The sequence below is a fragment of the Haliotis rubra genome, unplaced genomic scaffold, assembly GCF_003918875.1.
Source record: "Haliotis rubra isolate DU_JTF1 unplaced genomic scaffold, ASM391887v1 Scf421, whole genome shotgun sequence".
Lineage (NCBI taxonomy): Eukaryota > Metazoa > Mollusca > Gastropoda > Lepetellida > Haliotidae > Haliotis > Haliotis rubra.
The window spans coordinates 530415-558344 of record NW_025767104.1 but is presented as its reverse complement, the minus strand read 5'-3'; the positions used below and the strand labels follow the sequence as shown (position 1 = coordinate 558344).

Sequence of the window (27930 nt, the reverse complement as noted above, 5' to 3'; positions counted from 1 at the left end):
TGTAAAGTCAACGATTTAGTGCTGTTCAGAATTTCGGTGTGATTTTGGTGCACAGTTGAAGGATCGGTAAATGTATTGTGGAACCGCCACGTTTTATGCATTTTCAGAGGCTATTTCAAACGATAATTGTCAGCCAATGGTGGGTCACGTGATCACTCAGGGATGCACGTCCATCACCTTTATCTGCCATAGTCAGATTACTTCCAGCACAGTTTGGGTTCAACATTCGTTTTGCATATTCCATGATCAACGATAATAGAGTGATGCATTTCTAAATAAATTCAGTATACAATTTGTTTTTGACTTGGGTCTGACCATAGCTGATAGCCCATTGTCGAACCCCCGAGTAGGCACTATTCGCCTCTCTTTTGCTAGTCGTGCGAGTCATTGTCGGGATTGTTTTGAACTCCTCTATGTGATTGTCTGAAACACGTCAAAGGACAGACTCCAAACTGTGATTATGACAATCAATTACCCTGGTCTAGAAAGCCAACCAAGGGCCATCCATATGACTCCGTATACCCATCCATCTCCAGTAGTACGGTATTTACATGAGTGAATGAGTGAGTTTTACGCCGATTTTAGCAATATTCCAGCTATATGACGGCGGGGGACACCAGAAATAGGCTTCACACATTGTACCCATGTGGGAAATCGAACACGGGTCTTCGGTGTGACGAGCGAACGCTTTAACCACTAGGCTACCCTACCGCCCTGGTATTTACATGAACCGGACAAAGAGCACAAGGCAGATGTTAACGGATTCAAGAGTATCGTCGTCTATGCTCAGAGCAGCAATACTGTTGATATATTAGTGTCGTCAGATTATATTCCGGCATGTGGTTGTCATGACACCCTGAGGCCCCTGGTTCTAAGTATGTCCTGCCCCGTCCCAAAAATAATTGTAAAACGGGCTCGAACCTGGAACTTTTGTAAAAATTACGACGCTAGTTTGATCATAAACAGTTCTCAATACGTCTATCGCGTCTTTAACACGTCCCCAGACAGTTGGTATTACGTTTGGCCTCATTGTGTTGTTCTCGTTATACTGTTTAGCAGACTGACCCATGTTGATCATCTACAAGGACCCGTTGAGATCCCGGTAGGAATACAGCTGCCAAGAAACATCCGTACGTTTGCTTCGGTGGTTAGGCTCTCCTCTTGGTTGATTTCGCGGCATCGTATAGTGGAGATCGATACTTATGGAGACAATCACTGAACTGTTTGATCGATACTCGATATAACAAACCGTCGTCAAACTGCTGGAATGTAGCTGAAGACAACGATGAACAAGAATTTTCTGAATATGCCAGTTCTTAGTATGCGAAAATTTAAGAGAGGGAACTCCCTGTATCCGTTTATACTTTGCAGAGAACATTGATTGGCTGTGTGTGTAAGAGCAAAGTGTTTGACTCACGGCAAGGGGACATAACTGTCATATCCGGTGAAAAAACTGGACATTTATAGCCGGTTATCTCCCCTGAATCGGAACATGGACACCGCCCTGATCAACTGGGTTCTACTTTTCAGGATTCTGTGCATCATAAAAACAACCGAACACAGAGAATGTGCTAAATCAACCATCAAGTTTATTCAACTGAAGTCTTTTCAGCGTTTAGGGCATCTATGAGGACATCACTCAATAAATTAGATATGACTCTTGAAACCTTGTCTGGGTGAACGAGTTTCCCTGGCTGTGACGTAGCGTTGATAATACCAACCATTCATGCAACGCTGTGAAATTGTTTCGATATTCCAGCTGACAGTCTGGTGTTGGGGGCCATGGATCATACTGCGGTTCAGAGGGGCTTTCCCAGCGAGCAGGTCACGGCCAGGGATCCCGTTTCCCCGTGTTTGGTCAAGGAGGACACGCAGAAATCACAATAAATACACAAAATTCCAATGTACAGATTGATAACCAAATTTAATCCCTTAGTGAAGTGTTCTATTAACTAGTATTGATCACAGAGTCGGCACAAAGCTAAGGGTAAATTATTCAAGTTGAACCAGGAAGACAAACTGAAATCCTTTACAAGTGAGTATTCCGTCAAGGAACATTTCATGTGCCCATGGAAACGTATTGCACATGATATTGTCGCGAAAAGAAAGGCATTGACGTACAGCTTTTTACAAAGTCTAGGGCGAAAATTGAATATATACATGATGCAGTTTTTTGGTCTTTCAATTGTATCTGATGTTTCGGAGTCTGCACTAGAAAGGTTTGACTTGCATCCACAGATAGGCGAAGAGGCAAAGCAGGGCTCGCTACTGCGGCTTTTATACTGTAAAAAGAGAAAAAGTTGTTTTTTAAAAAAACTGAAGCATATATAGCAATAAATTGATAAAATGTATATTCATATTCACCGGGACATATTAATGCGAAACCTACATCAGCAATAATCAAATACTAAATCCCTGCACAATGAATTGTGGAATTAGGCTAAATATTTAATTTTAGAGGGTCAAACCTGGATCTTCTCAGTGACAGGGAAACACACTACCCCGTTGCCTACCCTGAGACCCGATAGAAGAGAGCGCAAGGATTTTATTCATGTCGGTGAAGAGTTGGAGGAAATCACAAATTCACCCTGTTAGTAGAATTTACCTTGATGGAGAAATCTACGGTAAGGCAATGCAAAACCAGTGATCATAAAAGGGGCAAATGTGGGATTCGAACCCACGACCAGCAGACCTTGATGGCAGATGCCTGGACCGTATTACAGGAGTTTCACTTGGCTTACACGATACAGTGATTTTTGTTCTGTTTCAATGTGGGTAATACCCCGGTAGGCAATATTTCGTTTGTTTCTTTCTTTGTTGTTTAACAGCGTACTCAGGAATATTGTAACTGTGTGGTCTGTCAGTAAACGGGTCTGTGTCAGACAATCCAGTGATTAACATCACGAGCATCATCAACACAGTTGGCTTATAATGACAGCACGAACCAAGTCAGCGAGTCTGACCACCCATCCCCTTAGTCGCCTTTTACGACAAGCATTGGTTACTGAAGACCAATTCTAACCCGAATCTTCACTAGTCATATTGGGTATGTACTTACCAGTACCCTAGACCTGAGGATATTCGCAGACAGGGGTGTCTATTCATCACCCTCCTCTTCTGCTTCCCCTGTCTGAACGTGCTGGATCTCCGGCGGTGGGGGTTCGATCGCCAAATCCTCGAACAGCTTGGCTCTCTCGTTGTATGTTCTGTGGTCGGTATGGCGCTCGTATTTACTGCACAGTTGGATTTTGGGCTGTTAAAAGAAAGGCGAGTTGAAGCACACATTTTACCATTTTTCAAACATTGGTGGGCGAATTTATGACACGTTTTATGGATAACAACTTCTTTTTTATTCTTTATACGACGTTTCGGAGCTAATTCTTGCTCCTTCATCCACCTTAAGGGGGCCTGAAGAAGGAGCAAGAATTAGCTCTGAAACGTCGTATAAAGAATAAAAAAGAAGTTGTTATCCATAAAACGTTTCAGAGCTAATTCTTGCTCCTTCTTCAGGCCCCCTTAAGGTGGATGAAGGAACAAGAATTAGCTCTGATGTTCGTCCAACTTCTAAATGCCTTTCAAAAACTTCATTGGTGGGCGAGGCGATATTTGTATTTTAAATTTAAAGCAAACGTGTCTTTCTGTGTTTGTGAAAGTTCACGCAATCAGCAACATTTCACTTGTCCCATATCAAGTCAGGAACAACTAAACCAGGGGTTGGTTAAGCTAAAAAACATTCCCGCTGGGTACAATGAAGCACAATCACGAAGGTCATGTTCCGTAATCTCCAGTCATATATTGAGTCCGCTTTCAACATATGCAATGGTACTGGAGACTTAGTTCGTTCTGGAATCCTTTCATTGAGAAACGTATGGCATAGTCTATCCAGGAATCCCAACAGTGACACAAGTATGGGGTACTATGGTTGGCCCTCTTGCACAAAGTGATCTTAGCGCTACGATTCCCAACAGTGACACACGTATGGGGTATTAGGGTTGGCCCTCTTGCACAAAGTGATCTCAGCGCTAGATTCCCAACAGTGACACACGTATGGGGTACTAGGGTTGGCCCTCTTGCACAAAGTGATCTTAGCGCTATGATTCCCAACAGTGACACACGTATGGGGTATTAGGGTTGGCCCTCTTGCACAAAGTGATCTCAGCGCTAGATTCCCAACAGTGACACACGTATGGGGTACTAGGGTTGGCCCTCTTGCACAAAGTGATCTTAGCGCTATGATTCCCAACAGTGACACACGTATGGGGTACTAGGGTTGGCCCTCTTGCACAAAGTGTTCTTAGCGCTACGATTCCCATACTCTAACATAGACTTAAGACAGTCTTAACCCTGGGATACCTTCGCGCAACGGAGCCCTGGTTGTCTCAGAGGTGAGGTGAAATTGGGTTTATTTCGCTCATATGACGATGTGCATGCGTGTGTATGTGTATGTGCGGCTGCTTGTACTAGCCCAGACTTAAGCTGGTTTTATAGAGCTAGCTCACTGAGATACCATACCGCAGTGAAGCATGAATACCCCACTCAGACACATTATACTGACTCCGAGCCGACCAGTCCTTGTTGTACCCATTAATGCCGAGCGTCAGACAGGGACCAACAAGTACCATATTTTAACGTCTTTTGGTATGACGCGGTCGGGTATCGAACCCGCGACATTCCGCTCTCTGGGCGGACGCTCTAACCACTACACCACGGAGGCGGTCTGGTTGTCTCAGAAGTCCCTAAGGGAGCAACAATGTTGTATTGAGGTATGTACTTACTGGTGCACTGGTGAATTTGTCAGCAAGACGATCAAACCTGTAAAAAGAAACAAACAACTTCATAAAACAGTAAGTTGTGTTTGTCTGTTTGTTTAACGCCGCACTCAGCAATCTTCCAGCTATTTGACAGCAGTCTGTCTGGACAAGACAATCCAGTGATTGAGGACAATAAGTCAGTGAGGTAAATGCTTCAATGTAGGTAGCTTCAGACAAACGATAGCGTGAGAGAAAATGCGGTTACACCGGAAGGTGATATGTCCCACTATATAGTCGGATTCAAACCGACCGTAAAAGGATCCTAACACGGCCAAGGGAGGGAACAAACACAAATTTCGACTGATAAGAATTCACCAATAAATGTCAAGAGCTACTTTTCCGGAGAGAACATAATGAAATCTTATAAAGAGCGTTTGTAGTTGATTGAATACAAACTATAACACTTGTCAGTGGCGTTTCAAGTGTCCCATATTTGGTACATGTATGTGGTTGTCTTTGACGTGGGGTATCAACAACGGATGTAATGAAAAATTAACTTACGATTCGTCAACCTGTACTGAGGACACTCCTCGTTTGCCTTTCCTGAAAAATACAAACAGTCAAGTTAAAATATGTCTATCCATAAAATAACGCCACGGACCCGTTGTGGTTTAACGGGCTAATTCATCAACATTATCCAATGATTTCCCCCAAAAATGACACCAACGAATATTGACTCCAACTAACTGTGACACCCCAGTGACAAGTCATGGATAGCGTTAAGTATAAACGGTGTAATCACACCATGTTAAAGTTCACTACAAAGCCTATGAGTGCGTTGAACCTACAATAGTTCAGCCAGACATGGAAACCCACAGTGGTGGGTAACTTTCACCAGCTTTATGCTACAACCAAACTTAAAACGACAAGACGGGGAGACAATTAAAAGAGACGACAAAAACCGTTCCACTTTCGAAAGAAATCTCTGCTACAAGCAGAGTTTATTGTACTATTGTGTTTGTTTGACGCCGCCTTCAGCAGGATTACAGATGTACGACGCGGTCTTCAAACAATCGAGTCTGGACCAGACAATCCAGCATTGACCCTTTGACATATAATGACTGGGTATGTGTTTATGAATCACTGTCAAACAGTAATAACACCAGGTGTTCGCGAAACGGTGAGCGTATCCTGCCCGGCCTCAACATATGCAAAGGGTGGTCAACTGTTCACCTTACACAATTCGAAAACGTATGGTTCAAGTCAAAATAAAGAATAAATAAGTCACGTTTTTCAATTCCAAACCTCTTGCGGAACCGGATTGCACAACTTACCCTTTGTTCATTTGTCTGGCTCTCTCGGCCAACTCGATCATCTGTGAAGTAAATAAATAATATGATTGTATCATAATATTTTTATGATTGATGCATTCAGCATTAAAGTTAAATGTTGTAATAAACAGAATTGTTCTTTCTTCTGATTTCAAATATATCGCCAAACCACAGAGGCTTGTCCATGTGTCTTTAACTTTCATTGACGGGTATTATTTAATGCTGCTGAAAGACTGTAATAATCATCCACTTCTCCAATGTTTTCAACTTGTGAACAGTTATAGACACAGTGTCCTGTGTTTGGAAGTACTGTTAATTAGCGTCAGTGGAAGTGAGATTAGTGATTTCAAGGAAACCGAGGGCGTCACAATGGTATAAAAATCTTGTTATCTCCCTTTACGAAAGCCTGCGTGCGCAACTACCAAGATGGCGAACGTGTGCACACCCTCATCATCTGTTACTGAAAACGTGTCTTGGAGAACACTCACGTCGTACTGTTGTCTCTTGAATCTCTGTTCAAGATCGTACTTGTCCCCTTCCAGGCGACGGATAGTTTCCACGAGATCCTTGGCGCGCGTAAGGAGCTTGTCACTGGTGAATCCTTCGACTGCAAGAGGGGTGATTCTCTGGGCCAAGATGGCGCGTTTTTCTTCCTCTAACTGTTCCTTGGATTTCTGCATGTCATCTGCGTTCAAGGGCTCAAGCTGGAAGCAACAGTATAAGGCTGTCTCATTTGACGTTCAATACTCTTGCATACATCTGTTGCGTTGTTGAAAAAGTGAATTTCTATACATAAAAACTTGATCCAACTTACAAACTGTAGTATTTGCTTCAGCTAGTCATATATTTCTCAGAAAGTTTCATAAATGTTATTGAAAATTGATTATCATTATGGTATCGTGCCTACTACGTGCTCTTGTTAATCATAATTGAGACAAATTTAAGCAATTAACTTTCATTAAATCATTTCTGAATGTGTTTCCACTAAACGATAAACTGTCAACTTCCTGTATTAGATCGCGTTAATTATGAGACACATGTTTCTGGGTGGCAATATATATTTTAATAAATAACAAAGATATCACCCGTTACATGTTTTTTTCTATTAGCACGTACTTTACTACTTAAAATTGTTATTCTATCAGGTATTAGTTTTGAAACAACCCAGTTTGCAGTGTTGGTACTAACACATAAAGCGCACTAGAACTATCACTGTAGAAACTTGGAACTATTCATACTAGCATTAATATTTGTATTCACAAATTGAACAGGTATAAACTGACACTTTACCACCACAAGGAAACAATGGTGTGTGACGTCATTGACTATAATGTACGGCTGAACAAACTTGCGATACCAGGCATAAATTACGTTGGTTTTGGGGAGTTTTATATATATTATATTATCTTCCGAACGTTCGTTGAGCAAAAACAGCATTGCTGGAAACGCACGTAAAATCTCCAACATGCTCTTTCCATGGGCGGTCCCATGCATTTACTATGATTCGGTTGATCGTAAACCTTGGTATCACAGTTTTGAATTACCGACAATATACTGCAAAATTGTATAATCTGTGACAAATGGTTCTAATAAAATCCACCGTTAGTGTTTACAGTCGAATCAAACTTCTTATAGTGAACAAGATGTGTCACAGCTTACGCGGATTTTGCAATAACAAACGAACACGTTTAACCCAGTTAGAACAGATATTTGCTACCACAAACTGTATGTGAGTGGACAGTGACTGATGGACAATGGTCACTCATGACACCACAGTGCACACCTGTAATAAAATACAATGTACAAACAAAAGGACATCACTCCACACCAACTGGCCCTGCATCCGCAACCTTGATACCTTTGTCAACTATAGGACATCGTCGCTGGAACTTGGATTGCCACTTACATAGCTTTGGATGAGTGGGGATAGTGTTACGCCGCTTTTAGCAATATTCCAGCAATATCGCGGCGGAGGGCACCAGAAATGGGCTTGACATATTTTACTCATATGAGGAATCGAACCCGGGTCTTCGGCGTGACGAGGGAACGCTTCAACCACTGGGGTACTCCACCGCTCCCAGCTTTTGATGAGAGTCAGTTAAGTGAAAGGGCGTTATATAGACGGAATCCACTTCACGGTGTCCTGCAATGTGACTGAGTTTGAACCCAGCAAACCAGTGGTTGATAGTGCGAACAACCATGAACCTCTTCATCATAATAAAGTGACACCCAGACTGGTCGTGACTGAAAGTTGATCCTGCTTGTTTTGGCAACAAAATGTAATGCTAGCTATACTCAGCAGCCATTTTGATCAACCGATCCCAATATTCGTCGCCCTTTACGATATTAATGACTATCTACTTCAATTGCTTACATTAAAGAATCCTGTTTACGATTCACTTTCTCACTCTCTGCGTAGCAATTGTACATCAAATGACTATGCATTATAATCTTGTGACACATGTTTCATGTGTGAAAACGTTAATAAATGAGAAAAAAATAAATCAAACTTATTTTCAATAAATGATGTGAATGAATAATTCAGATCCGTTTCTGTCATGCTCAAAATTTTTGGGTCGGCTACATTACGTTCACTTTACACCAAACATAGATGACACATGGATAAAACATAAATGGTTAATAATAATTATGTCAAATTCAGTTTACCTGTGCAGCAAAAGTACCATACACTCGGTGAGGATAGGTTCCTTGTATTAGTAACAGTTGATTAGTAAGAGTGCCGTTAACACACAACATGTTTACAGTTATATAATTAGTTTATACACGTGTATTAAGTGCACGTCAATGTTACCATTGTAGACACATTCGTTAGTCTTCCCTCGTAATACCAAATACCTGCCGATTGTGTTATGCAACAAAATATATTAAAACCGTCAGTCCAGGTATTCTAGAAAGATAATATCTAGATGTCACTATTCTTTTCATTTTTGATGTCGGTTGATTAAAATAGATATTCAAACTACGATATTTCTTTTCACAGAATAACCTGGATGATGTTCGTTTGGGTTAAGAATCACCAAGAGCTGTTTTGGACTACTTACTACACCTCGTTCGGGCTGAAAGTTATAAAAGCCAGAAGCTAGACCAGATCTACACATTCGTTGTCCAATTGTATAAATACATTGATTTAAACACATGGATGTCATGTTAATTTGTAAATGTTAACATATGACGAATTGCAAGGATATGTCAGAAATATATTCCTATATTTAGAATGATCAAGACTGAATCAGACAAGAATGAAGGAAGTCAATATTAAGTGAGTTTAGTTTTACGCCGCTTTTGGCAATATTCCAGCAATATCAGGGCAGGGCCACCAGAAATGGGCTCCACACATTGTACCCATGTGGGGAATCAAACCCTGGTCTTCGGCGTGACGAGCGAACGCTTTAGCCACAAGGCTACCCACCGCTCGTAAGTCAATAATTTTCGCAAATTTCAAATTAAGTCATAGTATGGATAAATATATAATTAATGGCACTACAAACTTCGGTTTGTTTTGTTTATATTGAGGAAATATAAATCGACATATCCTTGATAAAATATATGCATAGATATAAATTCAATACATACCAATGTTATTTGTAATAAACAAATGATAATGTAGGCAAAGCATGGCGACTTAATTGTAATGCGCGCTGTTACTTACAATATGCAGTGTTTGGTGAGAGATGCGCAAGGTTTCATAGACCATTACAAGTCCTCTAAAGGTAAAACAATCCAACAGTCGTTGCTAGGCATGAATTATTTGAATTGTGATTCAGCTTCGAAAAGATAAACAAAAATATTGAAAATTATTGCTCATTTATCAAGTGGAATCGAATGACTCAAATTTACCGGTGCCAAGCACAGTAGATGACATTGGTAATTCTTTTGTTTTAATTTACATTTTTATGTAAATTTGTTGGATTTTTTACGCAACTTGATGTCCTTTATGCAACTGACTGATGATTGTAAGGAAAATGTGTTGTATTAAGACAAAAATAATTAAAAAAATAAAAATACGATATCAATAGAACGTATTGAGTAAATAAAAGTATAGTTATATTCGGCGGTTTGACAACAAGCAGTGACAGATGTGAGCTCATTATACACGTAACAACACGGATCCTCGCACAAATAACATGGCATTAATTGTTTTAGACAAATAATTTAATAAATGTGTTTTATTCTCAGTCAGTGTGTAACAGCGGTGCTCATGACTTCCGGTCATGTTGAGTTAACATGCTAAAACTCAACTGAGATCTGTATCTGTTACATACCGTATGCTTTAAATGACCACTGATTTGACAATAATTGATAAAATTCAAACAAAATATTACTGTTTGATGAGAAAAATATGTCGTTTCTCGTTTTTACATTTGTTTTTGAAACATCAAATATAACGTTTTTTAACAAATGAATTGAATCCGTGTTATTTTCTGTAATGATGCCGTTTAATATGTTAATGACTGCTTATTACAATTCCGTTATTATATGTTTACGTATCCAATATATCCATACATCCACACTCCGGCGCAGTGAAGACTTAGCATAACATCACTGCCACAGGCTAATTTGCATATCACGTGACCGGACTTTTCTCTTGTTTGTAAACAAACGCGCACATTCATAATAAGAAGAGACTGGCCTTAAGCAAGCTTTCTGCGCGCTCTTCACAATGTTTTACATTGTTACATTTATATTCTTCCACAACTACGACAGTAAGGTTTATGACAGTACATATTTAGATATCAAACTGGCTGCATCGTTTGCTCTCCGGCCGTCGGCTTCGATGACAGCACGTGGAGCCGTACAACCTATGTAAACAAAGGATCGCTACGCAAATCGAGATAGAGTTAGATGTTTTAGGATTTTTTCTCTGTAAAACTAAAACCATTCCATCAAAGATGTTTAATTAGATGTGTAGACTCGACAAAAATAAAAGAGTTAAGAAATATGTACATTATATTGAATGGACTGTGCAAGATGTGACGAATCGTCACATCTTTCTGGCCTGTGGCAGAGGTACTATGCTGGCTGGCCGCATGGAGCTCTGGGTAGGAGAGTGCCATACATCACGATTCGTAACTGTGTCATCCAATACATATTATCAGTGAGGTCATTCCGTACATGTATGCACATTTCTGAAATCCTAAAGTGTTAAAAATATTCCTTAATATTTAATCTACTTCTATAAGGTTACCAAGACACATATGCATTACACGTGTGTGTGGAATGTAAAGCTGAAATAAAACTTTCATTAGAGCAAATGCGCTGTTTACTTCAGTGTTGACGCTTACCCCTCCCGATCCCTTTTCAGAGTCGCTACGTTTTGTGATAACAAAGTTGGGTTTCTTTGATTTCTTCAGTCTCTCCTCAGCCTCTCTCTTCTTCCTCTCCTTCTCTTCCTTGATTCTGGCCTCTTCTTCTGTCTTCTTCCTCTTTCTTACTTCCTGTGGAGCCAAGCAGGGTAATAATGATTAATCGCGTATTTAGTCTAAGACGTGATATTGTTGTCCGTCAGCTTCACTTTTTCATGCTGTTTTTAAGCATTAGATGACAGTTGAAATAAGTTTTTATTTTACCTTGAGGAATAAGGTTTTCTCCTCTAAAGTGGTATTATTCCACTGTCGGGGTATTACTAGCAGTTGATCACAAAATGCGTGTCAAACATACTGACGACACCATACATATGACATCATAACTATACATGTATATTATCATCTCTCTGGGGCGCTCACGTTCAATCGATCATCAATTATGTATACTACTGAAAAAATGTTAAGGACCACCCGGTTTTTTTCAAATCGCTATCGTCTGTCATGCTTGCTTATGTCAGGGAGACTATATAACGGGGTATCCCTGCTTATGTGGAATAATTCAATAGCCGTGATAATTTACTTCAGCTAATATGAAAGAATCTTATGATCCTAATTTTGTTTGGATATATTATAACATATACACGTTTATTTTGAAATGTCACGTGAAATAGACTGGTTTGGAGACGCTTGGACAACCTTTGAAAACATTCAGCAACATAAGTAATAAACTCGTCTCTCGTAACGAGCGAGGGCAGTATCTACTCAACCACCCAGCCCCTCTCAGATACGTCTAAAGACTACATCAGACCCCAAACCAGCCAATCAGTGACCGGAAGTATCTATTGGGTCTTCAATGATAGTTAGTATCTAACCACTGTCCGTACTCTTCCATAAAGTTCCCCCCTCGATTCCCAACGTCGATATCTTAGGAGGTATTCTCTACCGTATCCCCACATTGAAATACCACATATGAAAGTAAGACTCACCTCTTCTGCCTTCCTGCGTGCTTCTTCCTGAGCTCTCAACTCTGCCAGGCGAACCTCCTCAGCCTCGCGTTCAGCCTTGCGTCTCTCCTGCAGCAAAAGTACGTTTGATGAGAGAATGTAAATTTCTGGCAAAGGAGTGTGTGTGAATTGGGTTTTACGCCGCTTTTAGCAATATTCCAGCAGTATCACGACGGGGGACACCAAAAATAGGCTTCACGTGTACCAATGTAGGGAATCGAACCCGAGCCTTCTGCGTGACGAGCGGACACTTTAGCCACTAGGCTACCCAACCGCACTTCTGGCAAAGGATACAGAAGTAGACTCTGTGTTGATATAACATGTGTACATTTTGTTTCTATAGGACACCGCTGGCTGACACTAACCCTTCTCTCTCGCAGCTCTTGGATTTCCTGAGCCTCCTTCTCACGAGCTTCACGCCTCATTTCCTCATACTCCTCCATCTCCTGCTGCTGCTTCTCTATGCGCAGCTTCTTGGCATCCTGGAACAGACACATGGGAGTCTCAGGTTGACACACAATAACTTACTGCTTTCCACAATTAAGGAGAGATACAGGCTGCACAGCTTAACAAACTGCACGTGGTAAAGGAGCTGTTACGACAATACGTCATGTCTTTGTGTTGTTGATTTTAACGAAACATTTATTAAAAATTTCATTTTGGAAACAGAAATATAACATAAAGGCTCTCCAAGCATTACTACACCATAATTGTTTTCAGGACGATAAAACATACGGCCAGGAAAAGACATTTAGTGGGTATAGCATTATAAGGCCATGTTGATAAATATTTTACACTGTTTATATTACTGATAGTTCCTTTCATATACCCACCGATACGGCCGAGAACAAATGATACCTTTAAGTCGACAAATTAACTGTTTCGAATGGTAAGTCCTGTGAATCGAATACAATATCACATTTTGCACGGATAGCACGTGCAGCACACAGTCAGATCAAATGTGAGGCATGCAGTATATTTTTCAACGTGATCAAATTACCACCTCGCAGTGGACAAGGTTATTTGGAGGTCTACAACGATCTCATAGATATATTTCATATTAAACAAATAAGAATGACTCACCTCCATGGCCTTTCTTGCCTCGTTGTCATCCCCATGTTGTCTGTAGAGCAGAAAAGATTTCCATGTAAAGTCAGCAGATATTACAAGCTCGACGACGTACAGTAACCTCTCAACACGGAGTAGAGTCTACCCAGGCCTAACAATAACGACCAATGATGACCGAAGATGACCCACAAGTACATCATTTTGTAAAAAAATATATCTTCCTCGGTCTTTTGTTTTATTAGCGTGTTGTTTAACGCCACACTCGGCTATATGGCAGCGGTCTGTAAATAATCGAGTCTGAACCAGACAATACAGTGATCAACGTTTCTAGATTTGTCAACAACATGTGGGTTTTACCAAAGTGGTAACATCCAATGCCTGTACCATGTTCCTTTCACATTCACCTGACACGCCATTTCATAACCGGAGACCGCCTCCGTGGTGTAGTGGTTAGAGCGTCCGCCCGGAGAGCGGAAGGTCGCGGGTTCGAGCCCCGACCGCGTCATACCAAAAGACGTTAAAATATGGTACTTGTTGGTCCCTGCCTGGCGCTCGGCATTAATGGGTACAACAAGGACTGGTTGGCTCGGAGTCAGTATACTGTGTCTGAGTGGGGTATTCATGCTTCACTGCGGCATGGTATCTCAGTGAGCTAGCACTATAAAACCAGCTTAAGTCTGGGCTAGTACAAGCAGCCGCACATACACATACACACGCATGCACGTCGTCATATGAGCGAAATATTCTCAAGCACGGCGTTAAACCAAATTTCACCTCACCTCGGAACCGGAATACTGTTCAAAGAGGCATTAAAGCCAACTCACTCTCGGGGGGCTGGAAGAACGTAATGTATAAGATTGAATGAAATATGAGTCCTTCGCGGAGTTTCCTAAATCAGATTTTAAGCAACGTTTGGCCATCGACAATGCAAATGACAACGTATATTACGGTTTACGGAATCCATTGACCAAAGGATTGTAGAAGAATCCTTAGATCGCGAACTTAAGGATGTACAATAACTGTAGCCCTAAGATCGTTCCGTGCAAGTGGGCCCTGATAAGCTCTATCCCTGCATTGAGAGGTTTCAATACCGTTATGTTATCACAAGTGAGCATGCATGCCCTCAAGCACCGTATTATTACTGTGATTATTATTGTGAATATTAAACAATTAAACAAAAGCAATAATAGTGTTAATTGGTTATGTTTGTGTTATTAGCATAATTACTGAGAAGAATGCTAGGTTATGTTAAATATGTTGTATAAGTAATCAGAATAGAAGATGTCAACGTGTGTCCGGTATCAAGTAATGCATCCCTTGCATGTCAGATTGTGTTACTGTGACGATGATCTGTGTAATGTTGTAGAATAATTCTAGCTACATTTCAATACTATTGAGGAGATACAAATGTGAATTAAACGATTGAAATAAACTGTGTTTACCTATGAACAAGATAACAAAATGGCCTCGCCACAGGTGTGCTATACCTGATGCGGAGTTAAGCAATATTCACTCAGTGATACAATGTCGAAATAAGTCCAAGAAGGTGATAGGATTTGAAACATAATTCAGTCTAAATATTCTAATTTAATGGAAAATAACGCCAAACATAAAAATCTTGATTGAAAGAAGAAAAAAATCTGGATACGTATAATTAACTTGTGAAAGCATTGATAATATGTGGGGCTACTTCGTGTCACCGTACACTATTGTATTGCGTCCCGTTCAATAAATCTATTGTAGCGCTAACTCCTATACTTTACCACCACACATTTACGACAATGGTTGTACTAAGATCATTTGATGGAACGGCCCTGTTTGACAAACTAAGTAGGTAATTGTTTTGTTGTTGTTGTTGTTGTTGCTGTTGTTTCTGTTGTTGACATGGACTTACCTTGCAGGACGCACAACTTCCTCGACTCTGAGGGGGTTAAAAGCAGGAGAGGGTTAGATCATTGGTTATGTGAACAAATCACAACATGAGAGATTAGTGGATTATCCCCGGTTACTCATTGGTATAAAGATTAAACCAAATCAGAGGTCGGGCTTGCACGATGACAACAATATAATACTGTTTAATCAGTTATTGTGACAAACTGTCCTGAAGAAAAATGTACACCACTTGAAAAATGATTTTGGCTAGAAACCGTCGAAACACTGTCAAACTTTTACTAAGCACAAAACAGTTGTCGAAAACTGCAAACTTTTGAGGCCAAAGGCAATGTCGATCGTAGCATTTTGACTACATTATGAGTATGTGTTTGCTTGACGCCACAGTACTACAGCCGTACAACGCGGTCTGCAAACAATCACTTCTGGACCAGACAATCAAGTGATTTCAGTGATTACGTCCCAAACCATATTGGTGCATCACCATCAAGTAATTGTTGTCCATTTGTTGCATTTATGGCAACCATCAAATATGATGTCGTATTTTTTGCCCGACAGTTTCTGTATGAGACAACATATTGTTTTATTAAATTACAACCTGTGAAAATATTTGGAATGGTTGAGACGCATCGTGTAAACCCGCCCGTCTTCATAAATGACGTTACATTTTCAATAAAATACATGTCTACCTTATGAATATTACTTAATAATTAATAAGAATTGTTAATGATAGTAAAACAAATGGTTGTGAGTGGTTTATAATTAGTAAAACAGTAAATACCAGAAAGAGTACTAACATTCGTATTATTTTTACGAAAGGTAACGTTATACTATTACAGAAACAGATTTATATTACAAAGACATAAGCACCGAACATACGTGCCATCTGAAAATATCACTCAACAAACTTCAGTCGTGATTCACACGTGCGGACAAACGCCCGCAAATGCGCACGAACACACGCACTTACTGACTGACTTGTTCATCTGGTGCAGAAGTAGCCTCTTGTCTGAGCACAACCGAGCAAATTCAAAGCAAAGAGTGAGCATAGAAAGCGAGTAATAAGCATTAACGAGGGACAAAGCAGTGGCACATTCTCGAAGTTATTAACAGGTTAGGAACACTGACTGTGTCACAAGACACAGCACCCAAAAATTGTTCTTTTGACCAAGTTGAATCTGATTACTTGTCTGGCACCGAGACGCACCACTGCTTTGACCAAAGAACAAAGTTGCCAACGAGAACATGAACTGACAAATACATGCTTTACTGAACATTTACAAGATTCTCCGAACAACTTGCAGATAAATTTATTAAATTAAATACATATTAAAAGCCGTTTATTACCACACATATTTGCGATTAAACGTGCCATATTTAAACCGACATGAATGCAGTTACGAATAAGAAAATAAGATTGTTTTTATTGACATCATGGCACATGCTTTCACTGACGACACGGATGAAGCTACACACGAACAACTGATGTGCAGACCCTGGACAAAATAGTTTGATCATCATCATCATCATCATCATCATCGAATTTCGTTATATTATTTAAGAAATGAACATATTTCAACGTTTAACTGTTTGAATTTATTTTCATGAAAAAACAATATTCATCATTATGAAAATGAATTTAATTATAAATGACCGTTGACCACAACTGGACTTCTGTTGAGGGGTCAAACGTAGTTTGAGATCTGATACAATACAAAATTCTCGCGTTGAATTCTCATTGAAACTCGACAATGATGATCAGTAACTCTTAATAAAGAGTCTGCACATTTGATGGATTCCAAAATGAAGGGACTTTACTGGTTAATAATGGTTCTTATGTTTTCAACAAACCGCAACATGAGAGTAAATGGGGGACTGGTTAAAGGTGTGAAAAGTTATTAAAGGGTAAGGTTAAACTATTACTTTCATGAAGGACATTGGTTAAACAATGTTAAGGAATATATATAAAACACAGCCTGTTAAAGGGTGTATACGATATGGCGTTTATTCCCGAACAGGTCCAATGTGTGATATGCAGCTACTCTACAAGCGTGTGGCATCAATGCAGCGTGAGAATGTGGAATGCCACTGTGCAAGGGCAACCCTGAACAGACCAGCTGACTTACTGAGGTGGAGCGGGCGACTCCCTGTGTGGAAAATAAGTATTTAGTAGCAGGAACATTTACAACATAGAAACAGAACAGAACATTTATTGTTTCCTTGTGAATAGTGTTTTTGCTATGTGCAATCGACGTTTTTCTTAAATTTTATCCAATATGCCCATACACCCACGAGAGAGAGAGCAAGAGAGAGAGACACAGACACAGAGAGTAAGGGCCTGTTCGATTATTGCGAAACTGGTTTTGGTTTCTGAAACTGGTTTCTCCTGTCATAAACGAGTGTCTAGTTTCGGATACATCGTTTCAAAGTGAAACTAAATTCTAATTTAATAAACGAGTGGATGGTTTCACCCTCCGGTTTCAAAATGGATACCCCAAAAATGTCCCAGCTACTATATATGTGGAACGAATTGGATTGCAGCATATTGTTTTGTTATTTTATCAGTGAATTAACAAATAATAAAGAGATAAGATACTTTTGGAGGCAAATATTTGCGTATATGTAATGATACTGTTACAAGTAATTATATGTATACAATTTACATAAAATAGTCATGTTCAGTAGACTGGGGTTTTGAATAATATTTTCCTAGTTCTCAGTTGTGTTTTATCATTGTTTTGGTCACAGAAACTGCTGCTCTATATTGCCACCAAGGTCAGCTGACCTTGGCGCATGAAAATGCAGCTTAGCGTGGTGGTTTCCGCCATGTTTGTTATGAGAGAACGCGAAACCGAAACTGCGAAACCTGCCTCGGAGATGGTTTCGAAGTTTCAGAACCCAGTTTTTGGTTTCGACATAATCGAGTGCATGGTTTTCCAGAAACCCAAACCGGTTTAGCATAATCGAATAGGCCCTAACATAGAAGGGAAGAGAGCTTGAGAGAGGGGAGAGAGCTTGAGAGAGGGAGACAGCTAGAGAGAGAAATAGAGAGAGGGGACGAGAGAGAGAGAGAGAGAGACTTCCGCTGATGCGGGACGAGTTTCCGGGTTAGGTGTTAGGGGACAATACAGTGTCCAATATTTCGTCCTTGACCTTGGTCATGCAGGTTTGAGGTGTCCAGTAATAGACAAAGTAGTATATGGTGACTATGTTATAGTACATGTGCTACGTGTTGACCTCTAGTCATGCTGATATTGAGTGTCCAGTAATGGAGAATGTACTACATTGTCACTGTGTTAGTGTATGGGTACTTACTCCTCTTGTCCGGCTTCACTGAAAAGTCAAACATTTTACAATATATATCACAAAATACTCAATCTTTTTGTTATTTACAGTCAAATGCTGTTGTGTCGAACATAGGGTTGTCTGGAAGTAAGAGCTTGTTGCCTGCGTATTCCTTTATGGTCATTGTATTTCGGTTGTACCGAACCTTGGATAACTCGAACAATTTACTTACGGCCCTTCGTCTTCGCCACAATGGTTCTTGACTGAATACGATTATGATAAACTCTTGGTTTATATCTTCTGAATTGAAAACATGTTTTATTTTTCAAGAATCATAGATGGTAAACTTTTTTATCTTTTGTGTCATATACTTGTTTTAAAATCATTGGTTAAATATCGTGTTCTGGCATTGTATACCCATCAGCTAATATCAATAAAAATACGTTATTGTCTGCTGCAGGCGGCAATGTTAAAGCTATATCACAGCAATAATTCATAACGGAGATTGATCCGGCAGACCAATAGTTGATAGCATGAATAACCGTCCACCTATTCGGGTCACGGTGACCCACAGTCATCGATGCCATCACCCATCACCCAATCCTTTAAAGAGGCAAGCCTATTGTCTAAGAACGCCAGTCTGTAATTCATATTTTTCTAGAAATTACCGTTCAAACAATATTACTATATCACAGCATTAATTCATGATGGAGAATGATCCGGCAAACAATGGCTGATAGCATGAACAACCGTCTACTTAATCAGACCATGGTGACACAGTCATCGACGCCATCACCCAAATACTAATGGTTAGCAGGGGTAAATACTTTCAGTTATACGTACAATGATTCTTCGTCCGCCATTATGAAGGAGGAAACTCTGTCAGGTACTTAGCAGATCTGAAAAAGAAGATAGAGATCTCAATACATGCATCAGATACCCAGGGCCGGTCGGGTAGTCTAGTGGTTAAAGCGTTCGCTCGTCACGCCGAAGACACGGGTTCGATTCCCCACATCGGTGGAATGTGTGAAGCCCATTTCTGGTGTCCCCTGCTGTGGTAATACTGCAATATTGTAAAAGCGTCGTAAAACTATACTCACTCAGAGATACCCGTTACTCATACCACTGTCGGACGCAGCGGGGTAGGCTAATGGTTATGGCTTAGCGATACCAGGGTCGATTTCCCACATAGATTCTATTCTTAATGGACACCTCTAGTGTGCCCACGCCTTGTTCTACGCGGCGTAAAACGATATTCATTCACATTCTTCCAGATATTAAGAAATCGGATGGAGGGAATATTCGAAAATACCAGACTGCAGTTCTCATTTCCCAGAGTGCATTCGTAATCGCATTGCTGTTCAGGATAGTAATTGGATTTTATGGTAACTGTGGTATCAGCTCGAGTTCGGATAAAACGGCCCGTGAAGGTCCGGGTTAGAATTGATCTTCAGTAACCCATGCTTGTCGTAAGAGGCGACAAACGTGATCGGATGGTCAGACTCACTGACTTGGTTGACACATGTCATCGGTTCCCAATTGCGCAGATCTATGTTCATGCAGTTGATCACTGGATTGTCTTTTCCAGACTCGATTATTTACAAACCGCCACCATGTAGCTGGAATATTGCTAAGTGCGGCATAAAAGTAAACTCACTCACTCGGACAAAACGAACTAAGTTTAAACTAGCGGTTCGCCATGTCCGTATCTGCACTGCCTTGCGCAACAGCTATTCCTACCTTTCACAACGGCACTGCCAAGAGAAAACCTCTTGAAAAGATTTTAAGATTGGAGGGGATCAGTTTGAATATTGTACTATGGTAACCTTTCAATAAAAACCCGAGTTGAAACTCTATATTACACCACTGACCCAAACGTCTGATGTAAATAGGTCATTTATAGTTAACTAAAGTTAGATTGTTAAAAAATATTTCAAGAATTGTTCGGTTTAGTCTAATTTGATTTTAACGTTATAGCCAATAAGGGCATTTTAGGTAACTGATATTCCCATCATCACATTGTATCAATACAAGACTCCATATTAGATATACAAGTCACTCTACTGTTGTACAACCTTGCACTGTGATGCAATTATGTCACACAGCAAGGCGTTTAGATATAACAATTTGTGGTAGTTATGTTTTATGACTTGTTTTATGACGCAACAACGCTGACAATTGTGAGCAAATGGAGCAAAATTCGAAATGCAAATATAATCAGAATCTATCTTTCCAATATCCCCTTTATCAGTGCTATCAGAGTATAGGGTATCAATTACATCTAGACAAACAACTAGTCACGAGTTGAACAGTGTTAACTCATTATTCAAATTTAACGGAGCAATGTAGACTAATGCTTAATATATATAATTTTGATAGTAACAAACAAGCCCATTTAAATTGAAAAGGAGCCCCAAGGAGACCAGAGATCCCGAACCTGAGGAAATCTAGACTTGCTTCATTTAGGGCTTTAGCACTGCAGATAGGGCTTGGCAGTAGGGAAAATAATGTGGTTCAGGGACTGTGAGACAGACTAGGAGTCATGAAACTTTCATCATTGTAAAATTAACTTCAGTCTCTTAAAGGAACAATTCTGAAATCATTCTAATAAAATATAATGAAATGAGTCTAGAGACCTTTCAGAAACTGAAAACTGCAGTATGATGCAGAATGTAAGACATAGATGCCGTGTAACCAATCTCGTCCTAACCTTAAAAACGGTCTTGTCAGCAGAACACGTTAGAAGGTTGATATGCATACCAGTCTTACAGATACCGATGCCACAATGGTCTGTCGTATCTAATGATTCCTCTTATTCTACAATCCTTGTTCCCAGGGCATTATACAGGAACTGGACAGAGTATGTAGGAATTGGACAGAGAAATGCTCTTCCGCCATCTGGTAGCAGTACACCGTCTATCCTGGAATTCCATGCCAAGACCAAAATAGGAAGAGCGCTGATGCAGGGTGTGTGGGTGTTATGTGGAGATATCATTGAAGGATCTTTCCGTTATCTCAGCTTGTGCGTTCTTTAGATTAATATACACGGCACTGAAGTTCAGGTAATGGAAACATATTTTTAATACCGTTTGCTTGTTGGCAAACTTGACACAAAATGCCAAAAACGCGCATGAATGTTTTTTTTTCGCGGGAGCTGTATTTAATCTCTCTTACTTTGCATCTTTTGTCAACAACACCAACAAGAGGGGTAGAACATTAATTGTAAATGCGAATTGTGGGTAAAAAGTAAAGAAAATGAAAATGCTTTAAAATTTGTAGTAATTAACGTTTTCCAAACATGAAAGAGATTCAAAAACAGTCAACAGCTAGTCAATATGCACAGGGTATGATGAAAACTATATGACGGGAAACTGTGCCTGAAACACACAAAAACACCTCGAGATGAAGTGAAGTTATTTTGAGCAAACCAATTACCTTTGAAATTCCAAACGTTAACGCTCGAACGGCCTATCCACACGTCCGACTAAAACTCCAAAGAATGAAATGCGTTAATCCTGGGTAAAATGGAAGGAGGCCGGACACAAGGGATGTAGCCTGTACACAAACTGATGCCTCTAAAATGTCGGCTCCATATATCCAAGCCAACAGAAACCCCTGACGTCTGCCACTGGTGTCGAGTTTCCTCGCCCCTAGCAGACGATAGCGGCTAAATATGCAGCAGACGACCGCGGCACGTGGTGAGTGCACTACATAAGGTCTTTCTCCACGGAAAGGGGATAGCACCAGGTGGGCGCTGTCAGGAGGGGGGTTTCTGTTGCGAGGGCAGGGATTAATTAATGGCGTAATCACGGAATCGATATGTCTGTGGCTTTGAAATTCCAACATGGAAGTTTTTCTTTTGATGAGTATTCTTTCGCAGAACAGTAACTGTTTCTGACTTGAAACACTAACGGCAAAGTTGATATACCTGTTGCTGTTTTTGTTGATGAAAATAACACGTGTCATATGGTGACATTTACAAAAACGTACTTTCCCAACTAGACCTATCCCAAACTATTGCAAGATTGTGAGATTGTAATTCTGAACTAAGAAAATAATTTGTCAAAGTAATTTTTATGTGTGTCAAATCAACCTTGACTTCGTGCCTGCATGAGCCTATTGTAATGCAGGATTATGACTAATTATAATAGGATTATTCAGTGTTTTTACATGGATACTTTGCAATCGGTCATTAACCAACTGTACACTCATTCATAAATTGTCATCGGTAGACTTAAGCAACCTTGAGCACCTGTCTGCTATCCGTACTGAAATTTCCACTTTGGTAAAAACAAGGGTGTCGTATCCTAGACAACAATGGTATGCGTTTCCTATTCCTATGTGGTTGCCATGGTGATGCAGAACTAGAGATGATTCTTCACGTGTGATGGCGCCATAACCATATTGCATGGCGAGCCCTTGCCAAAAGGTGTACCCGTGCAGGCTTGAGTATCTGCCAACATCTTGAACTATACAACTCGACTCGATGTTTTTTCGTATTTGCAATGATTAAGTGGTTGCATTGCACTTTGCTTTACCTTGTCTTATAAACTGCAATGTGTTCTGCACATGTTACAGATCCAAACCACAGTAAAGCGAAACTAGAACAAATGTTGTTATAAAAGTAATATTTGTGGAACCCGAGTTGGCTGAGTAGGTTAGATCGCTGACTTCCTGTGCTGGCGAGTAGGTAACTGACCCTAAGAGTGTGGGTTCGAATCCTGGATGGAACTTAAGCCAACTAAAGTACAAAGTTTGTACTTAATTGAGAAGTGTAACCCCAGATATAACATATGTTTCAAGATTTAACCCATGTTGTTATTTATGTACAGGGAGGCTAGAACTAAAGTTGTTGTTTATGAAGTAATGTGGATGAAAGATTAAACTAATGTCGTTAATCATGTTGAGGAGAAGAAAGAGCTAATGTTGTTCATTGTGATAAAGGAAGATGAAACTATTTTTCTTAATCATGTCGGGGAAGACAGAAGTTATGTTGCTAATTATGCTGAAGAAAGTATTGCTCTTATAATCATGATGAGGGAAGATTGTATAGTGGGAATTAAGACTAATGTTGTTTATTGTTTAGAGGAAAGCTATTCTTCTTAATGATGAAAAGAGGTACTAGAACAAGTGTTGTTGATTGTGTTGGAGGAAGATTTAACTAATATTACTAATTGTGTAGAGTGGGGAACTAAAGTTGTTCTGTTTAACTGAGAGATTAGAACTAGACTAACATCTAGTCTCTGAAATGAACATATTTTACAGAATAAAAATAGTTCCTAATTTTTTCATAAATATAATAAAAAGAGCCCGGAGACTTTCATTTCTTAGAAACTGTGGTCATCTAGACTTGCATTGGTTATATTTGTTTCAGGGTCTGTATGACAGACCAGGTTAGACCTAAAGTTTTTGTAGCGAGATATTGGCCTATATCCAAGCATGTACATTACCTTATTTTTATAAAGTTGGAAACAGTTGTGTACTGACTGAGAATGTAATACATTATACATTATATCATAACACATTGACGTTAGTGTTGTATCAGAGAAATCTAAGCGCCAGTGTAATCATATGTGAGACGAGCGTTACGTGAAATATAAACATTACACACTAGTTCACATGGATTAGTCTCTAATCGATCCTATCCCGATTTATAATGTAGGGATGCAGCTAATGGTTAACGTTTCCACGACCCTCTTATTTGAATGGATAAAAATAATGAAGCTCGCATTAAGTTATATTTTATCATCAAAGATCAATGCCCGACTACACAAGCTCTTAACCCAATGTGTATAAGTCTTCACAAACGCTGGTGTAGAAACAAACAAAACAGTCACGATTCCTAGAGGCAATGAATTCCAGTCACATGGCGTAGTCGCATGATAATATTAATGTAATATAATCAGATGTAGTCACATGACAAATTTAATGTAATTAATCTTATGTAATTACGCAATAAAATACGTATCGCAGCTACCCAAATCCTAAGTTCAAGGTCACTGCGACCTTCCGTCCCAGTTTGTGGTGGCTCTTACGCCAACCAGTAGCTGTTCAGATGCGACAGCCTTGTGATATCTGATACAATTAGATAACCCAGGTTATAACAGAGTCCGCACCCCCGGGAACTCCTGTTTGGGAGCTTGGTGTGGGGTCGGGACGCTGGTGCCGGTTGGGAAAACGAATTGTTATATATTCCAGCAGAGACCATATAATATGGTCTCCGATTCCAGTGATTGCACAATGCACAAGGTCCATGCAACTGCCTGAGCCCACTAACACAGTCGTCACGGGCGGTGGGAGTGTGCGTGTTGGGCCGACCAGGAGGGGCCGACCAGGAGGGGGCCGGTGTATGGATGAGGGTTCGTCATGTTGCATCCTCTTATGACAAATGCACATGTGGCTCATTAGGTAGCACCTACTTAGGCTGAAGGGGTCGTTGTCGGCACAGGTACTACAGATACGTATCCCAGGTACCTTTCTGTATACAGATATGTACCCTTAACAAAGTCAAAATACAGAAACGTACCCGGTACCCTTAACGGCGGACGAGTCCATATTCCGCAATCCAAAACCGAAACCGTATGTAGTTGTTCCCGTTCAACTGATTCCGAGTGGTATTCATGTGCATCGCGAAATATCCGTTACTGTGTATTCTCATTACTTACATAACGCAATCAAATGTATCTAATACAACAGTATGACAGTTCCGGTCAAGAATACGGCACAATGGGAATGGAATCGTCCTAGGGTACGTTTCTGTATTCTTATTATGGCCTGGGTACGTTTCTGTATACAGAAACGTACCTGGGGTACATATCTATTATACCCGTGCCGACAACGACCCCTTCAGTCCTACTTAGTCGGGATGGTGAACTCCATAGGCACTCTAGGTTAACTGGGAGTCGCAACACTCGGTTCAAAATCCCTCAACATTTCGTCTTTCTGTTAGCTCAAACTTCATGATGTATATCTTTGTAACGGTAAATGGATACCGTAATCAGACAGACATAGTGTCTTGGTGTCCCACATGGCTTTAATTACATTCAGTTACAATGTCTAGACCTTGGCGAAGATATACATCGTGGTGCGTAGTCCACTTACATAGGGTTCATTATTATATACTAAAATCACTTCCTCTATCCCCTAACCACCCCTGTATTCCTCTATAATATGATAGCCAAAGTCTCAGTAGTCACGATACTATTTGTGACGATAAAAATATTTCTGCCCATTGATATATATATGTAAAAGTGAATGAGTGAGTGAGTTTAGTTTTACGCCGTACCCAGCAATTAATGCCAAAAAGGGCTTAAACGATCCGCATATGCATATGTCGAGAAATCAGAGCTTGTTCGACTTTTCAGCTTCATGGCATGAACGAGAGAGACGCAATACTATGGTACCCTGACAGTCACGGCAACGATTATGGTGTTCCAATATTTGTGTGTGAACCATATTAATCAGTAGCGGCGCTAAACAGATTACACAGTGGGCCAATTCCGTCCCTCGAAGGGTGAAGAATGCTCTGCGATTGAAATATCAAATGGTCGACCATTACCTGAAGGAATTTACAAACAAACTGCACTCACATGCAACTTAGTCAAATTGGGAAATGTTAATATACACAGGATAGATGTATTATCTAACAGACTACATCAACCAATCAACGATTATTCCAATATCTTGCAGTCCCCAAATATAACACATTATCTCAATTGGATTGAGATAGAAATCCAAGATGGCGGCCATCCTGACGAAACAGGTAAGTCATCAAGGTCGAATGATTCTGTTGTGGTGAAATTAGTTTCTACGTATGACGTAAACTTGATATTAAAAAGACACCCCCTCAGTAATATTTGATGCCAGAATTAGTAATTAACACAGCCAGCTGAATATGACGTACATGCATATACCTATATACACATCCCTATACGTATACACATCTGCAGTTGCGTCATGGCCACTGTGTTTAAAGCAGATGTCACTGCAATGCATATATCTGAAACAGTCCTGGAACAGTCTTCTTGTTCTTGAAAGCAGGTTTAACAAACCGCCATGACTCATGAGTAACATATAGATTATAAACAAATTTACAAGATGATAAAAAATTCAACATACGAGAACATTATAACCCTTCAAAACATTCTTACAAAGCGCACATAATAACACTTCTATGGCCAGGTGACAATTTCAATATTATCATGTTAACTCATGTAGACAGTGCTTAAAAACGTCACAGCTTTGGAGATATTGGCTGCAACAGGTGAAAATATTACACGCACATATCATTCCTATAAAGTACAGAAAATTGAAAATAATATTTTTGCATTACGTTCGCGAAGACCTGAGTTTGTAAAAGGAACCCAGTGGTTAGTTTTCAAGAAAACGTGACAAACACTCACTTTCGGGAGAGAGAAAATCACCTACCTAAAGGTATCGAAACAAAATGGCGGCCTGAATACTGCTCCTGGAATGTTTCTAAGAGGCCCACTAGATGTGAGGGGAAATACAGAGATAGATGCCAACAGGCAAACGGTGGAGAAATATATTTATATACCTAGCTCATATAGGGAGGTCAGTTCATGATACTCATACATTATATACAACGCTCGGGATGTTTTCAACCAGTTTCACGTAGCAGACGACAATCAGACACAAGAAGCATGTGTATTAAATAGTTTGTATATTTTCGAATTAGTTACTGAAAATGTGTCTAATTTGTTTGACTTTAGTTCCTTCCCATCCCTACGGTCTGAAATGGACTCTTCCAAGAATGCAAAGATGATCAACCTGCTCTGCTCACTGCAGAAGCCACGGATTGCTCTACGAGACGCATCTCCTTTTATAGGCAAGGCGAAACCTGATCTTCGGTACCGACGCCGAGTTTGTATCAAGAAGTATATAGCCCCAACTGCCGGCAACACCGAGGCAGGGACTGTGTGTAATAGCTTGCTTTACAAGTCAGGTTTCTCTCACTGTTGGTATCTGTTGTAAGGAATTAGGCGTCAGGCGAGGAACTGTACCATCTTGAGACGTATTCTTGGTCACTTGCTCTATCGACAATTATCTCCCACGGTGCTCCAGTGATATGAATATTTGTGTGAGAGAAGTATTTATACTCAATTTGCCTGCCTGATTTATGATAACGCTTGAAAACATGGCAAGCCAAAACAAACACACCCATTCAACAGGTACTGGATAAGACTGTAATCAGATTAGTTCTCAAGCTGAGCGTAGGTTAAATACACACAGCGGGAAAACATGAAATACAGCGATC

At 40.1% G+C, this 27930-nt stretch overlaps 1 protein-coding gene across 17 annotated transcripts; it reads right to left on the bottom strand.

The window, feature by feature from the left end:
• Nucleotides 1-1567: 1567 nt before the first annotated feature.
• LOC124288641 (troponin T, skeletal muscle-like) lies at nucleotides 1568-27194 on the bottom strand. Of its 17 annotated transcripts, none has more exons than XM_046725196.1 (16): nucleotides 27081-27194; nucleotides 19497-19552; nucleotides 18684-18701; nucleotides 17495-17515; nucleotides 16339-16377; nucleotides 13494-13533; nucleotides 12776-12892; nucleotides 12393-12479; nucleotides 11386-11538; nucleotides 9145-9159; nucleotides 6571-6786; nucleotides 6086-6126; nucleotides 5313-5354; nucleotides 4776-4812; nucleotides 3059-3253; nucleotides 1568-2282 (listed from the first exon to the last, which is right to left on the bottom strand). In XM_046725196.1, the coding sequence occupies exons 2-15, from the start codon at nucleotides 19514-19516 to the stop codon at nucleotides 3098-3100; spliced, it is 1002 nt and encodes a 333-aa protein (XP_046581152.1). In that variant the 5' UTR covers nucleotides 19517-19552; nucleotides 27081-27194; the 3' UTR covers nucleotides 1568-2282; nucleotides 3059-3097. The 17 variants fall into 17 exon arrangements, with proteins under 17 accessions (XP_046581152.1, XP_046581154.1, XP_046581153.1 ...); XM_046725198.1 differs by lacking the exon at nucleotides 16339-16377 and adding an exon at nucleotides 15373-15399 and having other exon boundaries at nucleotides 27081-27172; XM_046725197.1 differs by lacking the exon at nucleotides 27081-27194 and adding an exon at nucleotides 22089-22229.
• Between the last annotated feature and the right edge of the window lie 736 nt (nucleotides 27195-27930).